Below are 23,029 nucleotides of genomic sequence, written 5' to 3' on the forward strand. Positions count from 1 at the left end.
TATTGAATGGTGGAGCAGGCTCGAGGGGCCGATTGGCCTACTCCTGCTCCTATTTCTTATGTTCTTATGTTCTTATACATCTGGGGCTGCCATTACACTACAGACATCAGTCTGTGAGCTGTATAAGTACTGTGTGATTCACAGCCGGTAGACTAGTGTTATAGAGGGCAGAAGAGTCTATTAAATCAGAAACCTATAGCTGGAATTATACTACATAGAGTGCAAGGGCCAAGTGGTATGAGGTAATCTCTTGCCTTAATGTGCTTGGAGGGTTAGTTCAATGACCTGACTTATGAATTTACTTTTACATCAATACATATCTGCAATCCCTTAAACAGCAGTAAAATGCCTTTACATCGTACCATTAGCATAGTACTATGTCCCAATTCATAGGTGGGGAGGAGTAAGGAAAGAGTTAGGAAAATTGGTTGAGATACAGTCACAGAGGTCTGTTTTAAGGAGGCACTTGAAAATGGAGAGAGACTTAGCAAAGCTGAGGGGTTTAGGGAGAAAATCCCAGAGTTGGGGACAAGATGATTTAAGGCTCTTCTTTTATTAATGGTAAACCAGATGGGAGGGCTGAACACAGAGCTGACTGGATTCAGAAGTGAAGGATGGGAGCTGTGATGTACAGCTGGAGAAGGTTGCAGAGGTGGGATGCAGGGAGGCAATGGCGAACTTTTGGACAAATACTAAGATTTTGAATTCAATGTGCTAAGGGGCAGGACACCAATTGGTAAGGGCAATGATGATCGTTGAGTGGACCTAGGTGCAGGATAAGATGTGATCAGCCAAGCTCTGGATAATTTGGTGTTCATGTTAGTTGGAGCTCGGGATGGTGGTATGGTGTCGGAAAAGTTGAACCTGGAAATGATGAAAGCATATTTTGGAGGTGGAAGTAAGCAGTCTTGCTGATGGACTGGGTATAAGGTTTCAAACTCAGTTCTTGATTGAGCTAAATACCAACGTTGCACACAACTGGAATTCAACCTCACCAAGCATCAAGATGACAAAATCAGAAAGCAAGTGTAAAAATTCTGGTGGGAGTTAACAAGATGGCTTTGGTATTGCCAATGAGAAGATGCAAAAAAACCTCTGGTTCCTTTAAAACCTAACATCCAATATGTAGTCAGACAGCACAGCAAAAGTTGTGGAATTGAAGATGATAATGGTGAGGTATCATTGGTATACACACGGAAGAACATAAGAAATAAGAACAGGAGTGGGCCATACAGCCCCTCGAGCCTGCTCCACCATTCAATAAGATCATGGCTGATCATCGACCTCAACTCCACTTTCCCGTCTGATCTCCATACCCCTCGATTCCCCGAGAGTCCAAAAATCAATCTATCTCAGCCTTGAATATACTCAAAGACTCAACATTCACAGCCCTCTGGGGCAGAGAATTCCAAAGAAGCTGATTCAAGAAGCTGACTCCATATTATGATAATGTTGTCCAGAGACAACATATTTACGAAGAATAGCAGTGAGCCAAGTATGGATCCTTGGGACACATCAAAGGTAAATGTGTGGCCAGAAACAAAAGAAAGAAACGAAAGATAAATTGCATTTATATAGCATCTTTCACACTATCAGGATGTCCCAAAGACAATGAATGACTGAGGAGAAGGTTACATTAGACAGATATGAGTGGAACCATGTGAGGGTGGTCCCATGGAGTCAGACCACAAAGTAGAGGCATTGAAGAATGGTATGGTCCATCATGTCGCAAGTCAGGGATAGGCCAAGGAGGAAGGGAAGGGATCATGCATCATGTTCGCAGTGACTTTGAGTGGTTTCTGTTCTGTGGCCAATGAGGAAGCCAGACTGAATGGATTCAAACAGGGGGTGGTGGGAAAAGTAAGCATAGACTTAGGTGGTGATAACATTTTCCAGAACTTTGGAGAGGAAAGGGAGGTTGGAAAGGAAGAAATAGCTGAGGAGGGTGGTATGATCAAACGTGGGCTTCTTAAAGACAGAGGTGATGACTTTTGAAAGGGAAATTAACAATATCCAAGTCACAAGAGCACACTTGAGAGCTGAGTTGGCATGAGGTCAAGGGTAACTTTGGAGGAAAGGAATCTAATGAGGCTGAGATATAAATATGAGTGAAGCTGCAGTGTGTTGTGGGTTCAGAGCTGGGTCAGGGGCCTGGGAGGGGTGACCAAATAGGTTCCATTTTAGAGACAAAAAAATGCGTGAGCTTCTCACAACTAGTATCAGAAGGATGGAATTGGCAGACAATGGAAGCAGGATATGTTGGGATTGTCTTTGCAGTGTAGCCTGCTCTGAGGTAATAGATAGAGAGGTATCATTGTTTTATGTGCTCAAGCTAAATTTGGCAATGGATGATTAGGCTAGTCATGTACATTATGGGCTCTTGTTTATGGCTCTCGGATTTGAGAAGAGGAAGGTGCTCTGCCAAGGAGAATTGCAGGGATGAGAGACCATTACGGATCTTTTGGGAATGAGACATTGGCAGCAGGGTAAAAGAGCTGATGAGTAGGTTGACAGAGTTGGCAATGCTCTGGTGGCTAGAGGAACAGAGGAGAGAAAATTCAGAGTTAGAGAGGGTGCTGGAAAAGGAGCTGGAAGGATAGCTTTTTTCCATGAATGGAAGATCATTATGGAGGGGTTGGAGGTGGACAGGGAAATATAGATGGCAAGGGAAAGGTAGTAATGCAATGGAGATATTCAGGGGATGCAGATAGCAATGCTTGGGAGAATTGTTGTGCAATGTGAGGTTGAATAAAATCAGAAGGACAGTGAAATCAGAGGAGAAAGGCATGGGAAATTAAGGTGTAACTTGAACCAAGGATGAAAAATCATTCAGTGCCAAGACTAAGTGAGGAAAATAGGGAGGAGAATATTGAGGAGTGTGCCGGGGGTTGTGAGGAAAATAGACGATGAGGACTGTAAGGGGTAGACTTTGACAGTGTGATAGTATAAAAAGTGTGACAGCGAATCGGTAGCTCATTTTACATCTCTGATTTTTATGAATAAAAATTGCTATCACCGCTATTTTCCGCTATCGGACAAAATCAAAATCTACCTCTAAGGGAGAGGGTGGTTAAGGGTAAAGTGCTCAAATGAAGAAAAAGAGCTGGAGGAATAAGAACACAAGCTGAGGTTCTCTTTGTGCTCACTGACCTACATTGGCAATGCCTCAATTTTAAAATTCTCATCCTTGTTTTTAAGTCCCTCCATGGCCTTGCCCCTCCCCATCTCTGTAACTTCCTCCAGTTCTACAACCCTCCAAGATCACTCTGCTCCTTCGATTATGGCCTCTTGTGCATCCTCAATTTTCATCACTCCACTATTGGCGTCCATGCCTTCAGCTGCCTGGGCCCTAAGCTTTGGAATTCCCTCCCTAAACCACTCTGCCTCTCTCTCCTCCTTTAAGACGCTCCTTAAAACCTACCTCTTTGAACAAGCCTATGGTCATCTGCCCTAATATCGCCTCTCGGCATCAAATTTTGTTTGATAGTTCTCCTGTGAAGTGCTTGGTATGTTTTATTACGTTAAAGGCACTCTATAATTGCAAGTTGTACTCGCTGTATGTGGAATGTAATTGAATGCATAGCTAAGTAAGGCTCAATGAAAGAGAGAGGTTCACTGCTGTGACATCAATACAAAAATAGCAGTGTAACTGGACACTTAGTGCAATACAATTTTCACCAAACTCTGAAAAGTATCCAATGCTGTACAACACCCTATGATTTTGATTCAGGCATACAACCCTCATTGTTTTTGGTCAGTAACGTTCATTAATCGCTAGTAACAAAATCATAACAGCACAGATTCAAATTAAGCATCAATTTCTGCTGCACGCACACAATTATCCAATACTTTGCTTTGTTTTAAATTTAACAAAGCTTTCTACTACCCACAAAATGAACATTAGCTGATTACACCCCACCAGTTGCTGCTGCAAGATACATGAGACTTCCAGTAAGTGATGCAATCAATGAGTAATGCAGGGCTGGTAATTAATTACTGACACTCCCCTTGTCAAAAATGTAGGTGTGTTGAACAGAATGACGTTCAGCATAAATGCCCTGACATCTCACATCATAAAAAACCCACAAAAGATTGCCCAAGTAGACCAATTAATAATACTGAAATATCCATTAAACAAAGTCATGTCAGTCACTCTTGGATTGCGATCATAAGTTCAATAATGTTGGCATCTACCACATTTCTTCTTTACAACCACTTTTCTATGACTGCTTACTTCCACACAGGTGAAACCGCACCTGTTATCGATCAATGTGGTTAAAGTCAAGCAGTTGCTTATGGACCCTTGGTAGGAGTCAAGCTGTATCCTGGGTCATTCTCTCAGCACCCTGAGACCAAAACATCAGAAGTTACATATCCTGCTGCAAGATTCTGCACATTATCACTAGTTATGCCAGAAGGAGGCCATTCGGCCGGCACGGACTCGATGGGCCAAATGGCCTCCTTCTGTGCCGTTATGATTCGATGACTCTATGTTGAAACAAAATGAGGACGTTAATTTTCATTGGTAGAGCAGTCTTGACTGTACGAGCGAGCTAAGGAAGAAAATGTGCCTTTGTTCTAATGTGGCAGCCTCCTAATGTCCCATCTTAATTAAAAATGGGCGACGCACCACTTATAAGGCAGTCATTATTTGATAGATTGTTTGCACTAATTGGTGACATTATAATGTGAGGGAACAATTTAAGATAATTGCAGGAACAATTAACAGTTCGATTTAAAAAATATTTACACAGTGGGTGGTTAGAATGTGGAATTTGCCACCACAATCCATTGTGGAAGTGCAGTTCATTCTTTAAAAAGGGAACTAAACAGTTGCTTCAAAAAAAAAAGAGGCATATTAAAGAATATGGCAGTGAGCAGGATTCATGTAGGGAAAAAAACTTAATGGGATCAACCAGCCGGTTTCTGTTTTGTAATATTTTATAATTTAGTGCAGGGTAAAAAAAATCCCTACTCCCTCCTGCATTCTTGTCAACTTCCCCACTGGGATACAGTTCGATGGGCTGGAGTTGTCCTGCACCACTTTAACCAGGCGATTATTATTTCTGCATTTGAGTCCGATCCGGTCTTCATCTTGGTCCACAGGCATGCAACCCTAGCAGGATTCACCCATAGCAAAGAGGAGCAGGAACCGCTGCCAATTTACTCTTCCCACCACAAGAGCACTGAGATCAATTGAGCATTGCTATCATGGCCCCAGCTCAGATCAGGTGATTGAACTTGGAACCTCATGGTCTGTGTAATTCAGAGATAATGGGGAAGGCTAGGAAAGGATTTCTTTTCTGCTGTTGCAACAGAATTCCAACAAGGTAACAAGGTTCCTATTAAACAACGTAGAACTGAGCTTAATTTGATATTTGCTGCTGATTTGTTCAATCAATTTTACAATATACTTCAGGTAGAATTGATGTAGGTACGAAGCACAAAACAAAATAAACACAAAGGGCAGATACAATCTAATGAAACGGCCAAATCAGATACTCTGGTGTCTGCCAACCTGGTCCAGTAATTCAATATATGAGGTAAGGTCAATAGCACTGCTGTTTCATACAGAGCCATGCAACTCTTCCCTTTATGCTGGAAGCTGTGGCTCAAGTAGACTGTTATACGTGCTAACGTGGATCCAACATATCTTTTGGTTGACATTACTTGAAATTCTCCTTCTGCCCCAGTGTTATTCCAATTCCAACCTCATGGGGTAGAAATCCATCTGAGCCCTTTGTTAGAATCCAGACTTGGTGCTGCGCAGGGAGTGGCCATCTCGACCGACAGGCCCGAGACTGGACCAAAATGGGCCTCAGGCCTCTTTACGATTTTATGCGCGAGCTGCCAGCGCCTGGCGTATTGCGAATGTCGAGCCGCTTGCCTCGCCAGCGGGGGCCTGAAGATGAGTCCAGGGAGGGGGGGTTTGGCATGGGGAAACAAGAGTAGGAGGGGATGGGTTGGGATCGCGATGACTGTGGAGTCGGGGGAGCGCTCCATCTCCTCCTGACTCCAAAAGAAGGTTCTTTTTTTAAAAGTTATACGTAAAAAAATACTTACGTTTCATTAGTGACCGCAGGGGGCCACTGATTAATTCTGAGCGGGGCAGGCCGGCACCTGCTCCGCTCATTGTAAATTAATTTTAAAGAAGGGTCCTTCAGCAGGTGTTAGGTCCTGAATTAACATATGGACGGGGCCTAATGCCTGTTTTAGGCGGCCGTCCGAAACGCCGTCAAAGCTGCCTACACCAATATGACGGGACATCATTTTTCTCAAATTGCAACACATAATTCAAAGACAGATACACTGTTGGGAGATGTATAGAATTTTAAAATAAAAAGTTTTATAATTTGAAAAAATGTGTTTAAAATTCTGACATTTCAGCTGTAATAGGATGAGGAAAGGGTTTATTTTATTCAGAACAGACTATAGTATCTTCCAACGCATTTTGTATTTGATGGTAAATAAGAGTCTTTGCAGCACCAAACTTAGTGAGGAGACATCTACCAGTGTGCTCACCCCAGATAAAATTAAAAGTAGATTTTCGTCCATGGGATAAACACTAAGGCCTAGAAATTCGGTAGGCTTAGCGCCACTTTTGAGGCGCTAGAGGGCCTAGCGCCGGAGTTATGGCCAGTTTGGAAATTGAGTGGGTCCCTAAATCGGCGTTAGGCCGTTAGCGCTGCGCCGGCACCGATGACGTCATCGGTGTGCGCAGCGTCCCGGTTGCCATGGTAACCCGCCCGAACTCCGAAATTGACTTGCGGCCGCCTCGCCCGTGGCAGCCGCAAGCAACGTTCTGGCAGAGGTGCCTTACTGGACTTTGCGCCGGCGCATTAAAGGCCCCGCGGCGGCCGGCCGCTTTCCCGCCGGCCGCCTGGCCGCAGCTCCCTCCCCGGACTTCTCCCCCCCCCCCCCCCCCCCCCCCCCCCCCGGGACAGATGCAAGCCCGGCACTTGTCCGAGGTGCCGGGCTCATTTTTACAATGATTTTCGCGGGCCGCGGCCGGGTGCAGGCAGCTCCTCCTTAAGGGAAGGAGGAGGCCTGCACTTCCCGAACCTGCCGCACCGCAGCGGGCGCCGCAGCGCCGGAATAGCGCCGCAATTTAGCGCGTAGCGCCAGTTTTCAGGTGCAAACAGCTTTCAGCAGCGCCGGCAGCCGTTTCGGCGCAGAACTAGTGAATTTTTGGCCCGCCCAGCGCGACTTAGCTCCGGCACTAACTTCCGGCGCTAAAGCCGTCGCTGCGCCAAAACCCAATTTCTAGGCCATTGACTTACAATGGTAAGATTTTCTTTTTAAAAGAACGCACACTGAACAAAACTGTTCTGAAGATCTGGAATAAAAACAGAAAATGCTGGGAATAGACGGCAGGTCAGTCAGTATCTGTAAAGAGAGCAAAACCGGTCATGATGTTTTGGGTGTGCACCTCACAGCGATGAACGGTGCACGCCCAAAACATTGTAACTTGTCTTTTCTCTTTACAGATGCTCACTGACCTGTTGCGTGTTCCCAGAGTTTTCTGTTTTTTTACTTCAATTTTTCCCTTTTTTTTATTTGACTGTGTTTCGCCAGATGAAAATCTTGTTCACTCCAATATTTCCCTCCGATGGATCAACCCCACGGCGTAAAATTACAAAGCTTGAATGGCTTCCTCACATAAAGGAAAGAAAAGCAAAGGAAGAAAATTATGATAAAGTCAAAAGAAAACTATGTGGTAAATGAAAAAAATAAAATAAAACACATTTACAAAATCTGGCTTATGATTGTGCGCAGTTTAGAGAGCCATGGCTAACTCGGACTCTATCTGTTGTCACCCCTACATTATAACAATAAAATAGAAGTCTGAAATAAAGGCGATCCTTCATTGCCACTGGGTCAAAATCCCGGAACTCCCTCCCTAACAACACTGTCGGAGTACCTTCACCACACGGACTGCAGTGGTCAAGAAGGCGGCTCACCACCACCTTCTCAAGGGCAATTAGGGATGGGCAATAAATGCTGGCCTTGCCAGCGAAGCCCACATCCCATAAACGAATAAAAAAAAAATTACTTACTGCCTACATGCCATTTTGTCACTAAGAATGCTTCCAGGTGATGTCCTTATGGGGTAGCTGAAAACGGCAAAGAGAAGGAGGCCAAGGGCAAGATATGTTTATTGGCAGCAGTGCGGGAAGGGAGAGAAGATAGAGGAGAAATCATATAGTAAGGAAAATGGATGCTCAGACAGGAGGTGGGCAAAATGGGAGGGCAGGAAAACATAACTGACTACAATAAAATCAAATTTCTGAGACCAACATACATCATACCACTGATCAAAACATTATACTTTTTCCTGCAGGTTATACAAGTCTTAATATTTAGACTGATTACTGTACAGTAATTCCTGATACCACAGTTGGGATTTTAACTATCGTATGGGTCAGCTGCCCAATACCCACGGCGGGCAGTCTGGTCCATTTTGAGGGCCATACACCATTAACATACATCCGGTGAGTTGCACACCCTGCGCCTTCCACTGCAGCTCGCCAGCGCTGGGATGGCACAATATCGGGCGACCTGGAGACCAACCCAGCAGGCAGAAAGTTAAACTGGGAGTGGAGCAGGAGTCCGGGGTGGGAGCGACCCACATTGGACCATAGGAACAGGAATAGGCCATTCAGCCCCCTCGAGCCTGTTCCGCCACTCAATTAGATCATGGCTGATCTGTATCTTAACTCCATCTACCCGCCTTGGTTCCGTAATCCTTGATACCCTTGCTTAACAAAAATCTATCAGTCCCAGTTTTGAAATCATTCTTGTGGAGCCTGGAGGAGCAGCACGGTGGCATAGTGGTTAGCACTGTTGCCTCACAGCGCCAGGGACCCGGGTTCGAATCCGGCCTCGGGTGACTGTCTGTGTGGAGTTTGCACATTCTCCCCGTGTTTGCGTGGGTTTCCTCCGGGTGCTCCGGTTTCCTCCCACAGTCCAAAGATGTGCGGGTTAGGTTGATTGGCTATGATAAATTGACCCTTAGTGTTAGGGGGATTAAATACGTGGGGTTACGGGGATAGGGTGGGATATGTGTTGGTGCAGGCTCGATGGGCCGAAATGGCCTCTATCTGCACTGTGGGGTTTCTGTGATCCTGTTCCTCCCTGGCCCCACAAAAATAATTTGAGCACTTACCTTTCCAGGCCTCTTCGTCATATGCACCAGGTTTTTTGAAGCAAAGTCTCCACGGTGCGTACTATGCCAAGTAAGCTGTTAAAATTGGCTCGGGGGCCCTACATAAGTCATAGGACCCCAATTGCATGGATTCCTGCAGCTCCCGCTTGATTCAGGTGGTTGGCTAGGCTGCCCTATGGATGGCCCTGGGAAATATGGCGTTGGAGCGGGACCTGGGCACTAAGTTGGCCACCTCAAATTTACCTCCGCCACTGCCCTGTGTCCAATGGGCGGAGGACGTTAAACCCACCCACATATATCAACAAATCAACAACTTGTTCAATACTAATACGCAATGGGCTTTTAATTCTATTAAATATATATCCAATTCTAAATTGTTTTCGGCATTTAAAAAGTAACTTGCTATGTTTTGACATAGCAAATTGCATCTGTAGCAAAATATGTGTTAAAGCTCCAAATAAACTATTACGGTCTGCTCTCAGCTGTGCTTAATGAGATGATCTTTTCCAGGATTCCAATTTGAAGACATTTACTGACACAACAAATACAATGGCATCATTTCTAACAGTTTTAATGGTCACATGCCTAACATGCCATCTATGGGATGTTGGAAGTTCAGGAAATTCAACTTTGATGCCATCCAGCTCTACTGTAACTACTGAAACTACATCAGTGTCATCCACTGTCACCATGTCAACTTCAGCTTCAACTGGTGTGGCAACATCTTCAAAGGAATCCTCATCTAACTTTACATCAGCTACAAGTACTGCACTAATGACTTCTGCAGGACTAACCAGCAGCAGCTCTTCAAAAACTAATTCCTACATTCGTAATTTATCTACTTCTGAAACACCTAGTACAAGCGTTTCCTTGACAACCACTAATGACTCACCTGCACCAGGAGAAAGCACAAGTGACCTTAATGAGACAGTGTCTACAACAGCAAGTCACATTAGCACGGTCAGTGCCAGTACTGAATCAATGACTACTTCAGTTCAAACAACCAGCCAGGTGAATGGGACAGCAAATCCTAACATGACTACTGCAGCCACCACAGTCCAGGCTAATAATGATACAGCTACCACAGAAAATACTACTCTAGGAAACACAACTGCCACAACTTTTATACCAACAACATTCAGCAACACTTCAACAGCTGCTCCTGGTAACGGTACAAACACAACTTCAGCAACATTACCCTCACCTACTAACACTTCTTACAGCAGTACTACCGGAAGTCCAACTGTTGTAATAACCACCATTAATTCCGACATTAGTACGACTATTAACAAAACTGCTGAAGCATCGACTGACAATGGGAAAGGTAAGACTTCAAAAATAAATATTAAGGTGTAGCGATTCGTATGCATCGCCACTAAATAATCGAGTTCGACTTCGAGGAACTATAAATAAGTTGTTTATTTACAGGAACAGGTTAAATACAACAGGTAAGGTAGCAGGTAAGATGGCTGACTGTAGGAGCACCGCGGTGTAGGTCTTTCCCCAGCGGGGACGCCACGAGGACTGAGTTCGCAGTCCTGTGGAGAGCGTGATGACGTCATTGTATTTGTGTTGTGACGTCATCGCGTTGTTTGCGTTTCCCGTGCTTAGGGCGTCACGTGATGCGCGTCGTTGCGTCGCTGGCCATTGAGGCCGAAGTCGCGAGTGCGGGAGCGGGAGCTGGAGGCCAGGCTGAGCCGGTGCTTGCCACGGGAGTGGAAGATCGCGTCGCTCCCGTCGGCTGGCCGATGCGGCCGAAGTCGCGAGGCCGGGCTGTGCCGACGGCCATCCTGGAAGGCCGAGTCGGGCCGGCGGCCGCCGCACGTACGTCACGTGGTACGTGACATGACGTCAGCGCGCTAGGGCACATCTTAAAGGGGCAACGGCCCAAACAGGTAGGTTAAAGGGGCAACGGCACAAACAGGTAAGTTATACATACAGTAAGGTAAGTTAAAGGGAATTATGTATATCTCAATGTGAGGGACAACCGGTGGTGCCGCCACAAAGGGTAGATTTTACAAGTTTCCATTCCTACCACTGAACAAAACCTGTGATCCTGAAGCATGTTAAACCAGCTGACAAGCGTGCACAACTGTGCAGTCAGTATGTTCGCCCCTAAATACCATGTTATATTACTGCAACATCAATGTAAAAACCAGTGTTGATCAAGGCACGATTTTTATACTTTTCAAAAAGAATGATTATACCGTGACTGTTAATTGTTAAATATTTGGCCGTTTTCTTGTTAACATATTGGGCTGGATTTTCTCAATGGAGACGTGCTGGAGGCGGGACTTCTGGTTTCCGGGTTTTAGTCCCGCCCCCAGTGACGTCTGACCAACCCACGCTATTTTCCCTTGATTGGCCTTGTTAAGCCCGCCCTGTGGGCTTACCGGCCAATTAAGGGAAAGCCGGTGACAGATGCTGTCAGCGTATGACGCTTCATCAGTCGAAACTTTTTTGACAGATGAGCTGTCAGCGTTTAAGCTGTCAAACACTGACAATCTCTGTTCTAAGGTGAGCCTTTGCACAGAAGGCACACCAAGACCTCTCTCCTCAGCAGATAGCAGATGGCTGCTGCATCTGAGAATGCAGCAGCTATTCTGTCATTTCTGCTGTTGAGATGAGGCACCTCCGGATCCTCAAAGGTTGAAGCCTGCAGAAAGAAGCAAAGGCAAGGAAACTTTTTCCAACACTTTCACCTCTCATTCTTACTTGCACCCATCATTCACCTCTACAGCTAACATTTCGACCCCTCGCACCCCGCAGACCCACTGCTCGCCTCGCTCACCCTGGCGAGGTTCGCAGCCGTCGGGAAGCCCACAATTGCAGGCGTAAAATGGGGAAAAGCCTCAAAGCTGCCTGTTAACTACCAGTTAACAGGCAGTTAATTGGCTCTAATCCCCTTCCTGCCTCGAGGAGACGGGTCCCTGTGTGAGTTGGGGATCTGCCTCCCGGGAAGATGGCACGGAGGCGGGTTGGGAGCGGGGTCGGTACACGCTCCCAGTTTCCGCCATTTTCCCGGCAGTCCCACCTCCCTAGGGCTGGGAAAATTTCCCCCAATACTCAGAGAATGATGCAGCACTGAAGAAGGCCATTCGGTCCATCGTGCCTGTGCCAATTCTCTAAAAGAGCTGCCAATTAGTCCCACTCCCCTGCTCTTTCCCCTTAGCCCTGAAAACTTTTCCTTTTTAAGTAGAGAACCAATTCCCTTTAGAAAGTTATTACTGAATCTGCTTCCACTACCTTTTCAGGCAATGCATTCCAGATCATAGCAACTCGCTGAGTAAAATAAATTCTCCTCATCTCCCCTCTTTTGGCTTTTGTGCCAATGGCCTTAAATCTGTGTCCTCTGGTTACCATGCCAATGGATACAGTATCTCCCTCTCTGCTCTATCAAAACCTCTCATTATTTTTGAACACGCCTATTAAATCTTCCCGTTTATAATAAATATAAATTAAAATGTATATTTGTTAAACTTGGCTCCCTGAAATAAAAAAGTTTTTATAGTAAAAAGTAAAATTCTGTTTCAGCCATAACAGGACTAAGGAGGAGTTCATTTTATTTATAACAGACTATAGTACCTTTCAACAGATATTGTCAACAAACACATAGCACCAAATTTAGTATGGAGACATCTGCCAGTGTGCTAATCTCAGAATAAAATTAAAAGCATGTGCTACCCATGGGATGAACGATAAAACCTGCTATGATAAGAGTTTAAAAAAAAAATTGAACAAGATTATTTTGAAGTACGGAACAGAAAATGCTGGAAGTACACAGTGGGTCAGTTAGCATTTGCAAAGAGAAAAGACAGGTAATGACATTTTGGGTGTGTGTCTTTGCATCAGAACTGAAGACACCCGATGTAAGGCACGCACCCCAAACATCGTAACCCGTAAGCACATAAGAACATAAGAAATAGGGGCAGGAGTAGGCCATACGGCCCCTCGAGCCTGCTCTGCCATTCAATAAGGTCATGGCTGATCTTTTACCTCAACTCCACTTTCCCGCCCGATTCCAGTATCCCTTGATTCCCTTAGTGCACAAAAAAATGTCTTCTCCCTCTTAACAGGTGCTGACCTCTTAACAGGTGCTGACTTATGTGCTGGGTATTTCCAGCATTTGCAGTTTTTCCTTTTTCCTTTACTGAAGATCCGGAAGCTGTCCGCTTCACCAGATGAACACTCCATCTTCAATCTGAACCAGTGCCAGGAACAAATAAAGCATCACAATCATAAACCTTAATCTTGTGGTGGGGATCTCATCTGGCCTCACACTAATAATCCTAAATTAAAAATAATGGCCCAGAATTTCCTGCAAAGTTTCAGCGTAACTATATAGCGTAAGAGCGGAATTGTGACATGTCTTTAATGAGGAAAACTGTGCATAACTGTTTTAAACAGTTTTTCAACAACAACAACTTCTATTTATATAGCGCCCTTAACATAGTAAAATGTCCCAAGGCGCTGCACAGGTGTATTATAAGACAAAAAATTTGACACCGAGCCACATAAGGAGAAATTAGGGCAGGTGACCAAAAGCTTGGTCAAAGAGGCAGGTTTTAAGGAGCGTCTTAAAGGAGGAAAGAGAGGTAGAGAGAGATGTACAGGATTAAGCAGGGAATTCCAGAGCTTAGGGCCTCGGCAACAGAAGGCATTGCCACCAAAGGTTGAGCGATTATAATCAGAGATGCTCAAGAGGGCAGAATTAGACGAGTGCAGATATCTCGGGGGGTTGTGGGGCTGAAGGAGATTACAGAGATAGGAAGGGGGCGCGAGACCATGGAGGGATTTGGAAACAAGGATGAGAATTTTGAAATCGAAGCGCTGCTTAACCAGGAGCCAACGTAGGTCAGCGAGCACGGGGGTGATGGGCGAACGGGACTTGGTGCGAGTTAGTACACGGGCAGCCGAAGTATCACCAAAGTATCGCTACGCGTGAATCTCCTTGATCATTGTTCCGCTCCTAAGTTATGTCCACTGAAACCCCACTTAGCTCATTAACATAGCCCCACCCCCATGCAAAAGATGAAAATTACACCCTTTCAATGAGCATTTTATTCCTAAAATTTAAATTCATGTTTCACTAATTTAAATTTATGGCCTTGTGCCTCACTCGCTTAAAAGTAATATTCTGGGTTCACCTTTTCCATGCTGTTTAATACTTTACATACTTCAGTGAGGCCCCCCTTAACTGCCTTCTCTCCAGACACAATGGCTATTCCATCTCCAAATTACAGAGACAGATAAATGAAGCAGGATAATATTATGAGGCATTTATAACTTAGGAAAGGAGCTTCACTTAATCACGTACTCACGTATAAAATTATGAGGGGCCTAGATAGAGTGGATAGGAAGTACCTATTTCACTTAGCAGAGAGGTCAATAACCAGGGGGCAGAGATTTAAAGTAATTGGTGGAAGGATTAGAGAGGAGTTGAGGAGGACTTTTTCCACCAGAGGATGCTGGGGGTCTGGAACTCACTGCCTGAAAGGGTGGTAGAGGCAGAAACCCTTATCGCAGTTAAAAAGTACTTGGATATGCACTTGAAGTGCCGTAACCTGCAGGACTACGGACCAAGAGCTGGAAAGTGGGATTAGGCTGGAGAGCTCTTTTTCAGCTGGCACAGACACAATGGGCTCGATTTTGCCAGGCCCGAGGAGGAGGGATTGGAGGCGTGTGAGGGGTTAAAATCGCAAAAACTGGTGGGCGGGCCCCATCCCGCCTCCGAGCAATTTTCCCACATGCGAGTTTTCTGACCCCGTCTCCATCCTGCCTCCAAGAGGCAGGATAGGCCCTTAAGGTCCTTAACAACCAGTTAAGTGCCTCTATAATCCCATTTTGAGAGGCATTTCTGATTTTAAGGGGTCGATTTTAGTTCAGGTGCGAGGAATTGGCGGCTTCCCCGAATTTAGTGATTCCGACACGATTGTAAATGGGTCTGTGAGATTGATGCAAATTTAACACAATTGGCCAATTGATTTCCAGCGTGTGGGAAGCCTTGGCAATTGAGTATTTCCAGTCAGAAAGTCGCAGAATATGACGTCATCATTGCTGCTGCTTTTAAGGTCCACAGCAAGCCTTGTTTCCTCTGCAGGCTTCCAACCTTCAACATTAAGATGGCACAGGAGCCTGCAGGAGGAACGGCCAACGGGAGGGCCAGAGCTGCACCCAAATTTGATGAGGCTTCACTACAGTCATTATTGGATGGTACTAGGGCCCACAGGGAGGTCCTCTTCCCTTCTTCAGGAAGGAAGAGGCCTCCCAGCCAGACCAAGGCTGTGTGGCTAGAGGTGGCAGGTCAAGTCAACTCCTTGGGGCTAACACAAAGAACGTGGTTGCAGTGCAGGAAAAGATTCCATGACCTTCTTCGTACTGGAAAAGTAAGTACTGTATGATGTTTCCATCACCCTCAATCTGATTCCCATTGCCTTTCCTCACCAGCACTCAGCTTTAGCAATCTCTTCCTGCACATCCCACTTGACACTCACATCCATGCACCCTTACCCATTCCCTCTCTCTCTATGCTCACATTCACAGAACTATGCCACCATGCAGCCCTCACACTCCCTCTCACTCTGATGCTTTGAACACAACAGACAACACACAGGGAGGGCCCTTGGTCTTGCAACCTCACTCCATCTTTGTCTCCTTCTAAGTATCTATGCTATGCAATCTCTGCACTCACTCCTTCATTCTCACTCAACCTCCACTTGTCTCCCTCATTGCAGGAAAAGAGAGCTCACAACAGGAGAGAGCGAGCCAGGACAGGAGGAGGGCCGCCCTCATTAGTCCAGCTCACCCCCTGGGGGAAGGCGTCCTGGAGATTGCCGGGGCTGACCGAGATGTGGACGTTGGGGAAGGACAGGCAGGAGCATCCCCGCAAGCTGGTGACAGAATAGTTTTCCATCTCTCTCATTGGCATTGCATGAGTCGCTGATAATGATTCTGAAGCTACATCATATGGACTTATGATCATCTGCAAAATGCAATGTGCATGTAACCTTGGCATCACATCTCTAACTTTCTCCTTGACTCCACCACAGGACCATCGAGAGCACCCGTCCCCACCGGAATCCTCAGAGGAATCTGCAACCTCTGAGGGCGCAGCGTCATCAGAAATAAGCGCACCCAGCACCAGCGCAGACACTCAAACCTCGGTGGGACCTTCGGGACATAGAGTAGAGTTGTCACCTGGTGTATCACAGCTCACAAGTGAGAATCAGCAGATTGTGGAGACAGGGACAGCAGTGGAGAGTCCTCGTCGGAGGGCGCAGGACTCTGCCAGCTCGGCTCAGCTGCATGTCGACCCTGTGCCTCTGGGTCCATCCGTAAGACCAGAGGTGATGGAACTCCAGGCACAGATGCAGGAGTCTCTGGCAGGTTTTGTCTCTAGGGTCGCTGCGAGTGTGGAGCGAATGGAGGAGTCCATAGCGAACATGTGCAGAGCCTTTGTGGAGTCATTGGTGCATGAACGCAACAACATGGAAAGGATGGCTACCTACGTGAAAATGATTGCTGCCTCCATGGTAAGGCTGGCTACGGTAGAGGAGAGGAGGGCTACGGCCATGGAGGAGGTTAGTCACCAGGGTATGGAAAACATGGTGAGTGTTCAGAATAGAATGACATCTCTTGAGGAGCGATAGGCATCTATTGAACAGAGAAACCAGACCTTCATGGAAGTCCTTCTGAGTAGGGCTGCCACTGCAGATACGGGTCCCCATGGCCCCCCTGATGTGCAGCAAGCTGCTCTCAAGCCACTTGCAGGCACTGAGGAGGACCTGACCCATGAGAGGGAGGTTGGTGGCAGACTTCAAGGAAGTGGGGGCTCCTCTCCAAGCGCTCACACTTCCATGCCACTGCAGAACCCTCGGTTAGGGCCCCGCCGGAGTGCACACCCAATGGAAATAGAGGTCTCAACCCCTGTACAGCCGCAGGAGCAGCAGACTGCTGGCGAGCCCTCACAGGCTCGCCATCCCAGAGGACGCCCACCAAAGGTGTTGAGACAGGAGCAGCAGGAAAGTGAGCAAGGGGCCTCCACATCTGCTGAAGCCACAGGGGAACCACTACATAGGAGCACACGCAAGAGGAAAATGAAGCACAAATAGTCACAAGGGTAGTCACTTGGGTGAAATGCTGTGTATTGTGTGGAAATGCTATCAGTTGTGTGTTTTTCATAAAAATTCTGATGGCAACTTCTGCAGTTGTGGCGTGTGTCATTTTGTGAATGGGGCTGGAGGTCCTCTAATGCCAAGAGGGGAAGGAAAAAAAGGCCTCCCATGCTTCTGGTAGGTGCCTCAGTTGAGGAAGCGCTGAGTGAGGGTGGCGAGAGGGGTCTCGCAGGAGGTCACACTGGAGAAGTGTGTGAGCCTCCAAACTTCCACAGCTGTGGTTATGCCTTCTAAAAGTTCCCCCAGACCTGAGACAACAAAGTCCTGCCACCTGCAAATGATGACTGATCAAATATCCTCTTTAATGTTGGACCTGCAGCTGATAGTCAGCAAGCCAATAGAGTGATGTGCCTCAATAAATCTGAGACTCGATGTTAGCGAAACAAAACAAGGCTTTTATTGACTTAGAAGGTAACACACAGAGGAGAGGTATCTTCCATCCAGAGGTCTGCCGTACTGGATGTGATGCAGGCTGGGCCAGCTTACATAGGGGCCAGGTATGGGCGGAGCCCTACACACAGTACAATACAATGGTGAGGAAACGGAACTGAGGTAAGGGAAATGAAACTGAAACCAACCACAGTCACAGGCAGAGAATACCAATGAGTGATGAATGGAATATTTCATCACATTCACCCCTTCTATAGATTTAGTCTGTTCGGGGGTTTGATAGTCCTCTGCGACCGACGTGGCTGTTGTGGTGCCGCGGGTGTCGGCTGGGTGTCCCCGGTGGCCTCCTGGGTCTCTGCCGGGGGTGCCGCCAGGGTTGTTCAAGGGGTAGTTGGTGGGGGTGCCGTTGGTCGATGTTCTTCCGGGGGTGATGAAAGAGTAGTGGGTGGGTAAGAGTTGCTGTGATCGTTGTTGCTGCTGTTGTCATGGTTGTTGTCGTTACCGGCTGGGGCGACGTCTTTTATGGACACGGTGTCCTCCCTTCCGTCGGCGTGCCGGACATACGCGTATTGGGGGTTGGCGTGGAGTAGGTACACTGACTCCACGAGAGGGTCCGTTTTGTGGTCCCTCACATGCCTTCGCACGAATACCGGACCCGGGGTGGAGAGCCATGACGGCATGGATACGCCTGAGGTGGATTTCCGGGGAAAGACAAACATTCGCTCATGAGGTGTGGCATTAGTGGCAGTACACAATAGCGACCGTATCGAATGGAGCACATCTGGGAGGACTTCCTGCCAGCGGGAGATAGGGAGGCCCTTGGTCCTTAGAGCTAGAGTGACTGCTTTCCATACTGTCCCGTTCTCTCGCTCCACTTGACCGTTACCCCGGGGGTTGTAGCTGGTGGTACGGCTTGTGGCGATCCCCCTGGACAGCATGTACTGGCGTAGCTCTTCACTCATGAAGGACGCCCCCCTATCCGTATGGATATAGCTCGGCATACTGAACAGGCTGTTGAGGCATTTAATGACCGTGGCGCTGGTCATGTCTGGGCAGGAGAGGGCGAATGGGAAACGGGAGTATTCGTCCACAATGTTCAGGAAGTAAACATTGCGGTCGACGGACGGGAGGGGGCCCTTGAAATCTAAGCTGAGCCGCTCAAAGGGCCGTGTAGCTTTGATTAAGTGGGCTCTATCTGGGCGGTAGAACCGAGGCTTGCACTCAGCGCAAGTGCGGCAGTTCCTGGTCAGAGACCGAACTTCCTCAATCGAGTAGGGTAAGTTGCGGGACTTTATGAAGTGGAACAGCAGCGTGACCCCTGGGTGGCAGAGGTCGTTGTGGAGGGTCTGTAGCCGATCCCCGGTGGCGCTGGCACACATCCCTCGTGAGAGGGCGTCGGGGGATTCGTTAAGGGCCCCTGGCCGGTAAATGATGTCATAATCGAAGGTGGAGAGCTTGATCCGCCACCTAAGAATCTTATCATTTTTAATCTTCCCCCTCTGTTTATTATTGAACATAAACGCTACTGACCGCTGGTCGGTAAGTAGGGTGAAGCGTTTGCCGGCTAGGTAGTGCCGCCAGTGGCGCACTGCCTCCACGATGGCTTGGGCCTCCTTTTCCACGGAGGAGTGTCTGATCTCGGGCCCTTGGAGGGTCTGCGAGAAGAAAGCTACGGGCCGCCCCACCTGGTTGAGGGTGGCCGCCAAGGCAAAGTCAGACGCATCACTTTCCACTTGAAAGGGAGTGTTCTCATCCACTACCTGTAGCGTGGCCCGCTCAATATCCCGCTTAATGCTTTTGAAGGCGGCGTGGGCCTCAGCAGGGAGCGGAAAAGAGGATGCTTTCAAGAGGGGGCGGGCTTTGTCGGAGTAGTTGGGGACCCATTGGGAATAATAAGAAAATAACCCCAGGCACCTTTTCAGGGCTTTGGGAGTGTTGGGCAGGGGCAGCTCCCGTAGGGGGCGCAATCGGTCGGGGTCTGGTCCGATTTCCCCATTCTCCACCACGCTGCCTAGTATGCAGAGGCGCGTGGTGTTGTAAACGCACTTGTCCTCGCTGTAGGTGAGGTTGAGTTTTTGTGCGGTTTTCAGGAACCTCTCGAGGTTCGAGTCGTGATCCTGCTGGTTGTGACCGCAGATGGTGACGTTGTCGAGGCAGGGGAAGGTTGCCTGCAAGTGGTGGTCATCGACCATGCGGTCCATCTCCCTCCCTCTGGAAGACCGAGACCCCATTCGTCACCCCAAAGGGGACTCTGAGAAATTGGTAGAGGCGTCCGTTCGCCTCGAAGGCGGTGTACGGGCGGTCCTCTGGTCTGATAGGGAGCTGGTGGTACGCTGACTTGAGGTCGATGGTGGAGAACACCCGGTATTGGGCGATTTGGTTCACCATTTCTGATATGCGGGGTAGCGGGTCGGCGTCTAGTTGGGTGTACCTGTTGATCGTTTGGCTATAGTCGATCACCATCCGTTTCTTCTCGCTACCCCTTACCACTACCACTTGGGCGCGCCACTGGCTGTTGCTGCGTTCAATAATGCGCTCTTTCAGGAGCCTGTCTACCTCGGTCGCGATAAACCGCCTGTCCTCCCAGCTGTACCTCCTGCTTTTGGTCGCTATTGGCCGGCAGTTAGGGGTAAGGTTCGCGAATAGCGAAGGCGGCTTTACCTTCAGGGTAGCCAGACTGCACATTGTGAGGGGCGGCTGGGACCCACCGTAATTGAGCGTGATGCTTTGGTGGTAGCACTGGAAATCCAGGCCCAAGATCACGCTCGCACATAGATTCTTCATGATTAGTACTTTAAAATTATCGTATACAGTTCCGTTAACAGACAATTGTACCGTGCAGTAACCCATAATGGTCGATGTCTGGGTTTTATCAGCCATAGAGATGGTACCCCGAGTAGGGACCACCTTTAGGGAGAGTTGTTGTGCCAGTTCAGGGTGGATAAAACTCTCCGTGCTTCCACTGTCAATTAAACATTTAACCCCGCACCCGTTTACCTCGATGTCCACCATTGATTTGGATAGCGGGTGTGGCCTGGTCTGGTCCACTGTGACCGATGCCACTGTAGGGCCCTGATCGAGACAAGATGGCATCCACGCTGTCTGCTCACAAGATGGCGGACCCCACGAGGTCGGGCAAGATGGCGTCCAAGATCGCCGCTCCCATGGCGCACACGCGGCGGTGGCGGGTTTTCCGGCGGGGTTCCCTCTGCACACCTTCCCGAACTGCCCCTTCTCACCGCACTTAAAGCAGGTGGTGCCTTTTGCCGGGCACAGGTTTCTGGTGTGCTTCGGCTGCCCGCAGAAGTAGCAGTTGGGTCCCCGATGCGTCGCGGCTGTCGTAGGGCTTCTGGGGGGAGAGCGGGGCCCCGACGGTGTCGGGCTGCCGGGCGGGGAAGATGCCTTCCAAGATGGCGGCACCCTTGGTGCACACGTGGTGGCGTGGACGGCGCGGGCTGAAGAGTAGGCGTCCGAGTTTCTCTGGGCCACATCCAGGGATCGCGCTGTGTCCGCAGCCTGTTTCAGGTCCAATCCCGTTTTTTCCAGCAGCCTCTGCCGGATGTAAGTGGAGCTGAGGCCTGTGATAAAGGCATCGCGAACAAGCTCGTCAGTGTACACTGCGGCTTTTACATCTTGGCACTTGCAGTCTTTGCCAAGCGTTTTCAGGGTGCCTAGGAACTCCTCCACCAATTCCCCAGGTCGCTGTGCGCGAGTAGCGAGCAGATGCCTAGCATACACCTCATTCGTAGGCTGCTGGTAATGCACCTTTAAGATGTCGCAGGCGGCCGGGTACGTGTCGGCGTCTTGGATAAGGGGGTAAACCCGGTGGCTTACCCAATTCCGCAGAATTCCGAGTTTCATACACGCAGCGTCCGTAGCGTCTTTGACGGCTGCGGAATTGTCCAGGAAGAATTCCATACACATAAACCAGTGTCCGAAGCGTGCCGATGCGTCCGAAGCATGCTGGTCCAAATCCAAACGTTCGGGTTTCAAGAGTTGATCCATTGTGTTGAAAATTAAGTCAATAAAATTGATGTGCCTCAATAAATCCGAGACTCGATGTTAGCGAAACAAAACAAGGCTTTTATTGACTTAGAAGGTAACACACAGGGGAGAGGTATCTTCCATCCAGAGGTCTGCCGTACTGGATGTGATGCAGGCTGGGCCAGCTTACATAGGGGCCAGGTATGGGCGGAGCCCTACACACAGTACAATACAATGGTGAGGAAACGGAACTGAGGTAAGGGAAATGAAACTGAAACCAACCACAGTCACAGGCAGAGAATACCAATGAGTGATGAATGGAATATTTCATCACATAGAGTTCACGCCAGGTTTCACAGGCGTCATCCCCACCAGGCGCGTTTTACGTGGGAAAAGGGTTAAACAGGCAAGGGCCTGTTAAAATGGGATTATAAAGGCCAATCAGTGCTGTTTAAGGGTCCTAAAGACCAGTCCCGCCTGTTGCAGGTGGGACTGATTCAGGTCCATCAAACACACCTAAGTTAAAATGGCGTGGAGGCGGGAACCAGGCGGGGGGGGGTCGCGACCCCTAGGTTTTGCGATTTTAACCCCCCGCACGCCTAAAAGCCCGCCTCACGGCCCAATGAAAATCAAGGCCTAACAGTTCTCCCACATGCTGCACGCCTCCTGTGGAACACGCCAGTGAAACCTGACGGCAGCACAAGTGGATTGCTTACTAACAGCTGCAGCTCCACCATTAAAAAGGAGTTTTCAGCAATCTTCATTTGCAGGTGGCAGAACTTTTTTGTCTCAGGTCTGGGGGAACTTTTAACAGGCCTACTCATTGTTGTGGAAGTTTGGAGCCTGACACGCATCTCCAGTGTGACCTCCTGGGAAACCCCTCTCCCCACCTTGAATGAGCACTTCCTCAACTTAGGTATATACCAGAAGAATGGGAACCATTTATTTCCTTTCCTCCTGGACATCAGATTCGGACGCAGAACCCTGAACAACAGCAGCACCAACTGCAGGAGCAACAACAGGAGCGCCAAGCTGCTACTCACCCACCTGAAGCTGCACAGGCCAGAAGGCACCAGCGCGCGACTACATTGCTGCCCGGGATGCAAGGGACTCACTCATCTTGGCCAGATTTGCTTAGCATGCACAATCAATCACTTTTGCCTCGCACATTCTTATCAGACCATCGACAATGGCCAAGAACCTGCGGATTCCTATCACTCTGACCACCATAGTGACAATTGCAAGTTGCCCTAAGCCCTCAATGTGGAAGTCCCATTTGCAAAATGACACACGCCACAACTGCAACAGTTTGCCA

At 48.2% G+C, this 23,029-nt stretch overlaps 2 protein-coding genes across 2 annotated transcripts in view; one reads left to right on the forward strand and one right to left on the reverse strand.

Annotated features, from left to right (window-relative positions):
* ano3 (anoctamin 3) overlaps positions 1-23,029 on the reverse strand; it is a 401,336-nt gene that overhangs the window by 119,917 nt on the left and 258,390 nt on the right. The gene's annotated exons all lie outside the window — the stretch shown is intronic.
* The window catches only part of LOC147107086 (uncharacterized), a 35,909-nt gene that overhangs the window by 1,786 nt on the left and 11,094 nt on the right, over positions 1-23,029 (forward strand). Inside the window, exon 2 of the mRNA XM_086008129.1 lies at positions 9,677-10,490. Coding sequence (XP_085864255.1) covers positions 9,716-10,490 — 775 coding nt within the window. The 5' untranslated portion in view covers positions 9,677-9,715. The remainder of the gene's footprint in view (positions 1-9,676; positions 10,491-23,029) is intronic.

Source organism: Somniosus microcephalus, chromosome 15 (assembly GCF_052327205.1).
Source record: "Somniosus microcephalus isolate GS21.2 chromosome 15, FLI_Smic_1.0, whole genome shotgun sequence".
Taxonomy (NCBI): domain Eukaryota; kingdom Metazoa; phylum Chordata; class Chondrichthyes; order Squaliformes; family Somniosidae; genus Somniosus; species Somniosus microcephalus.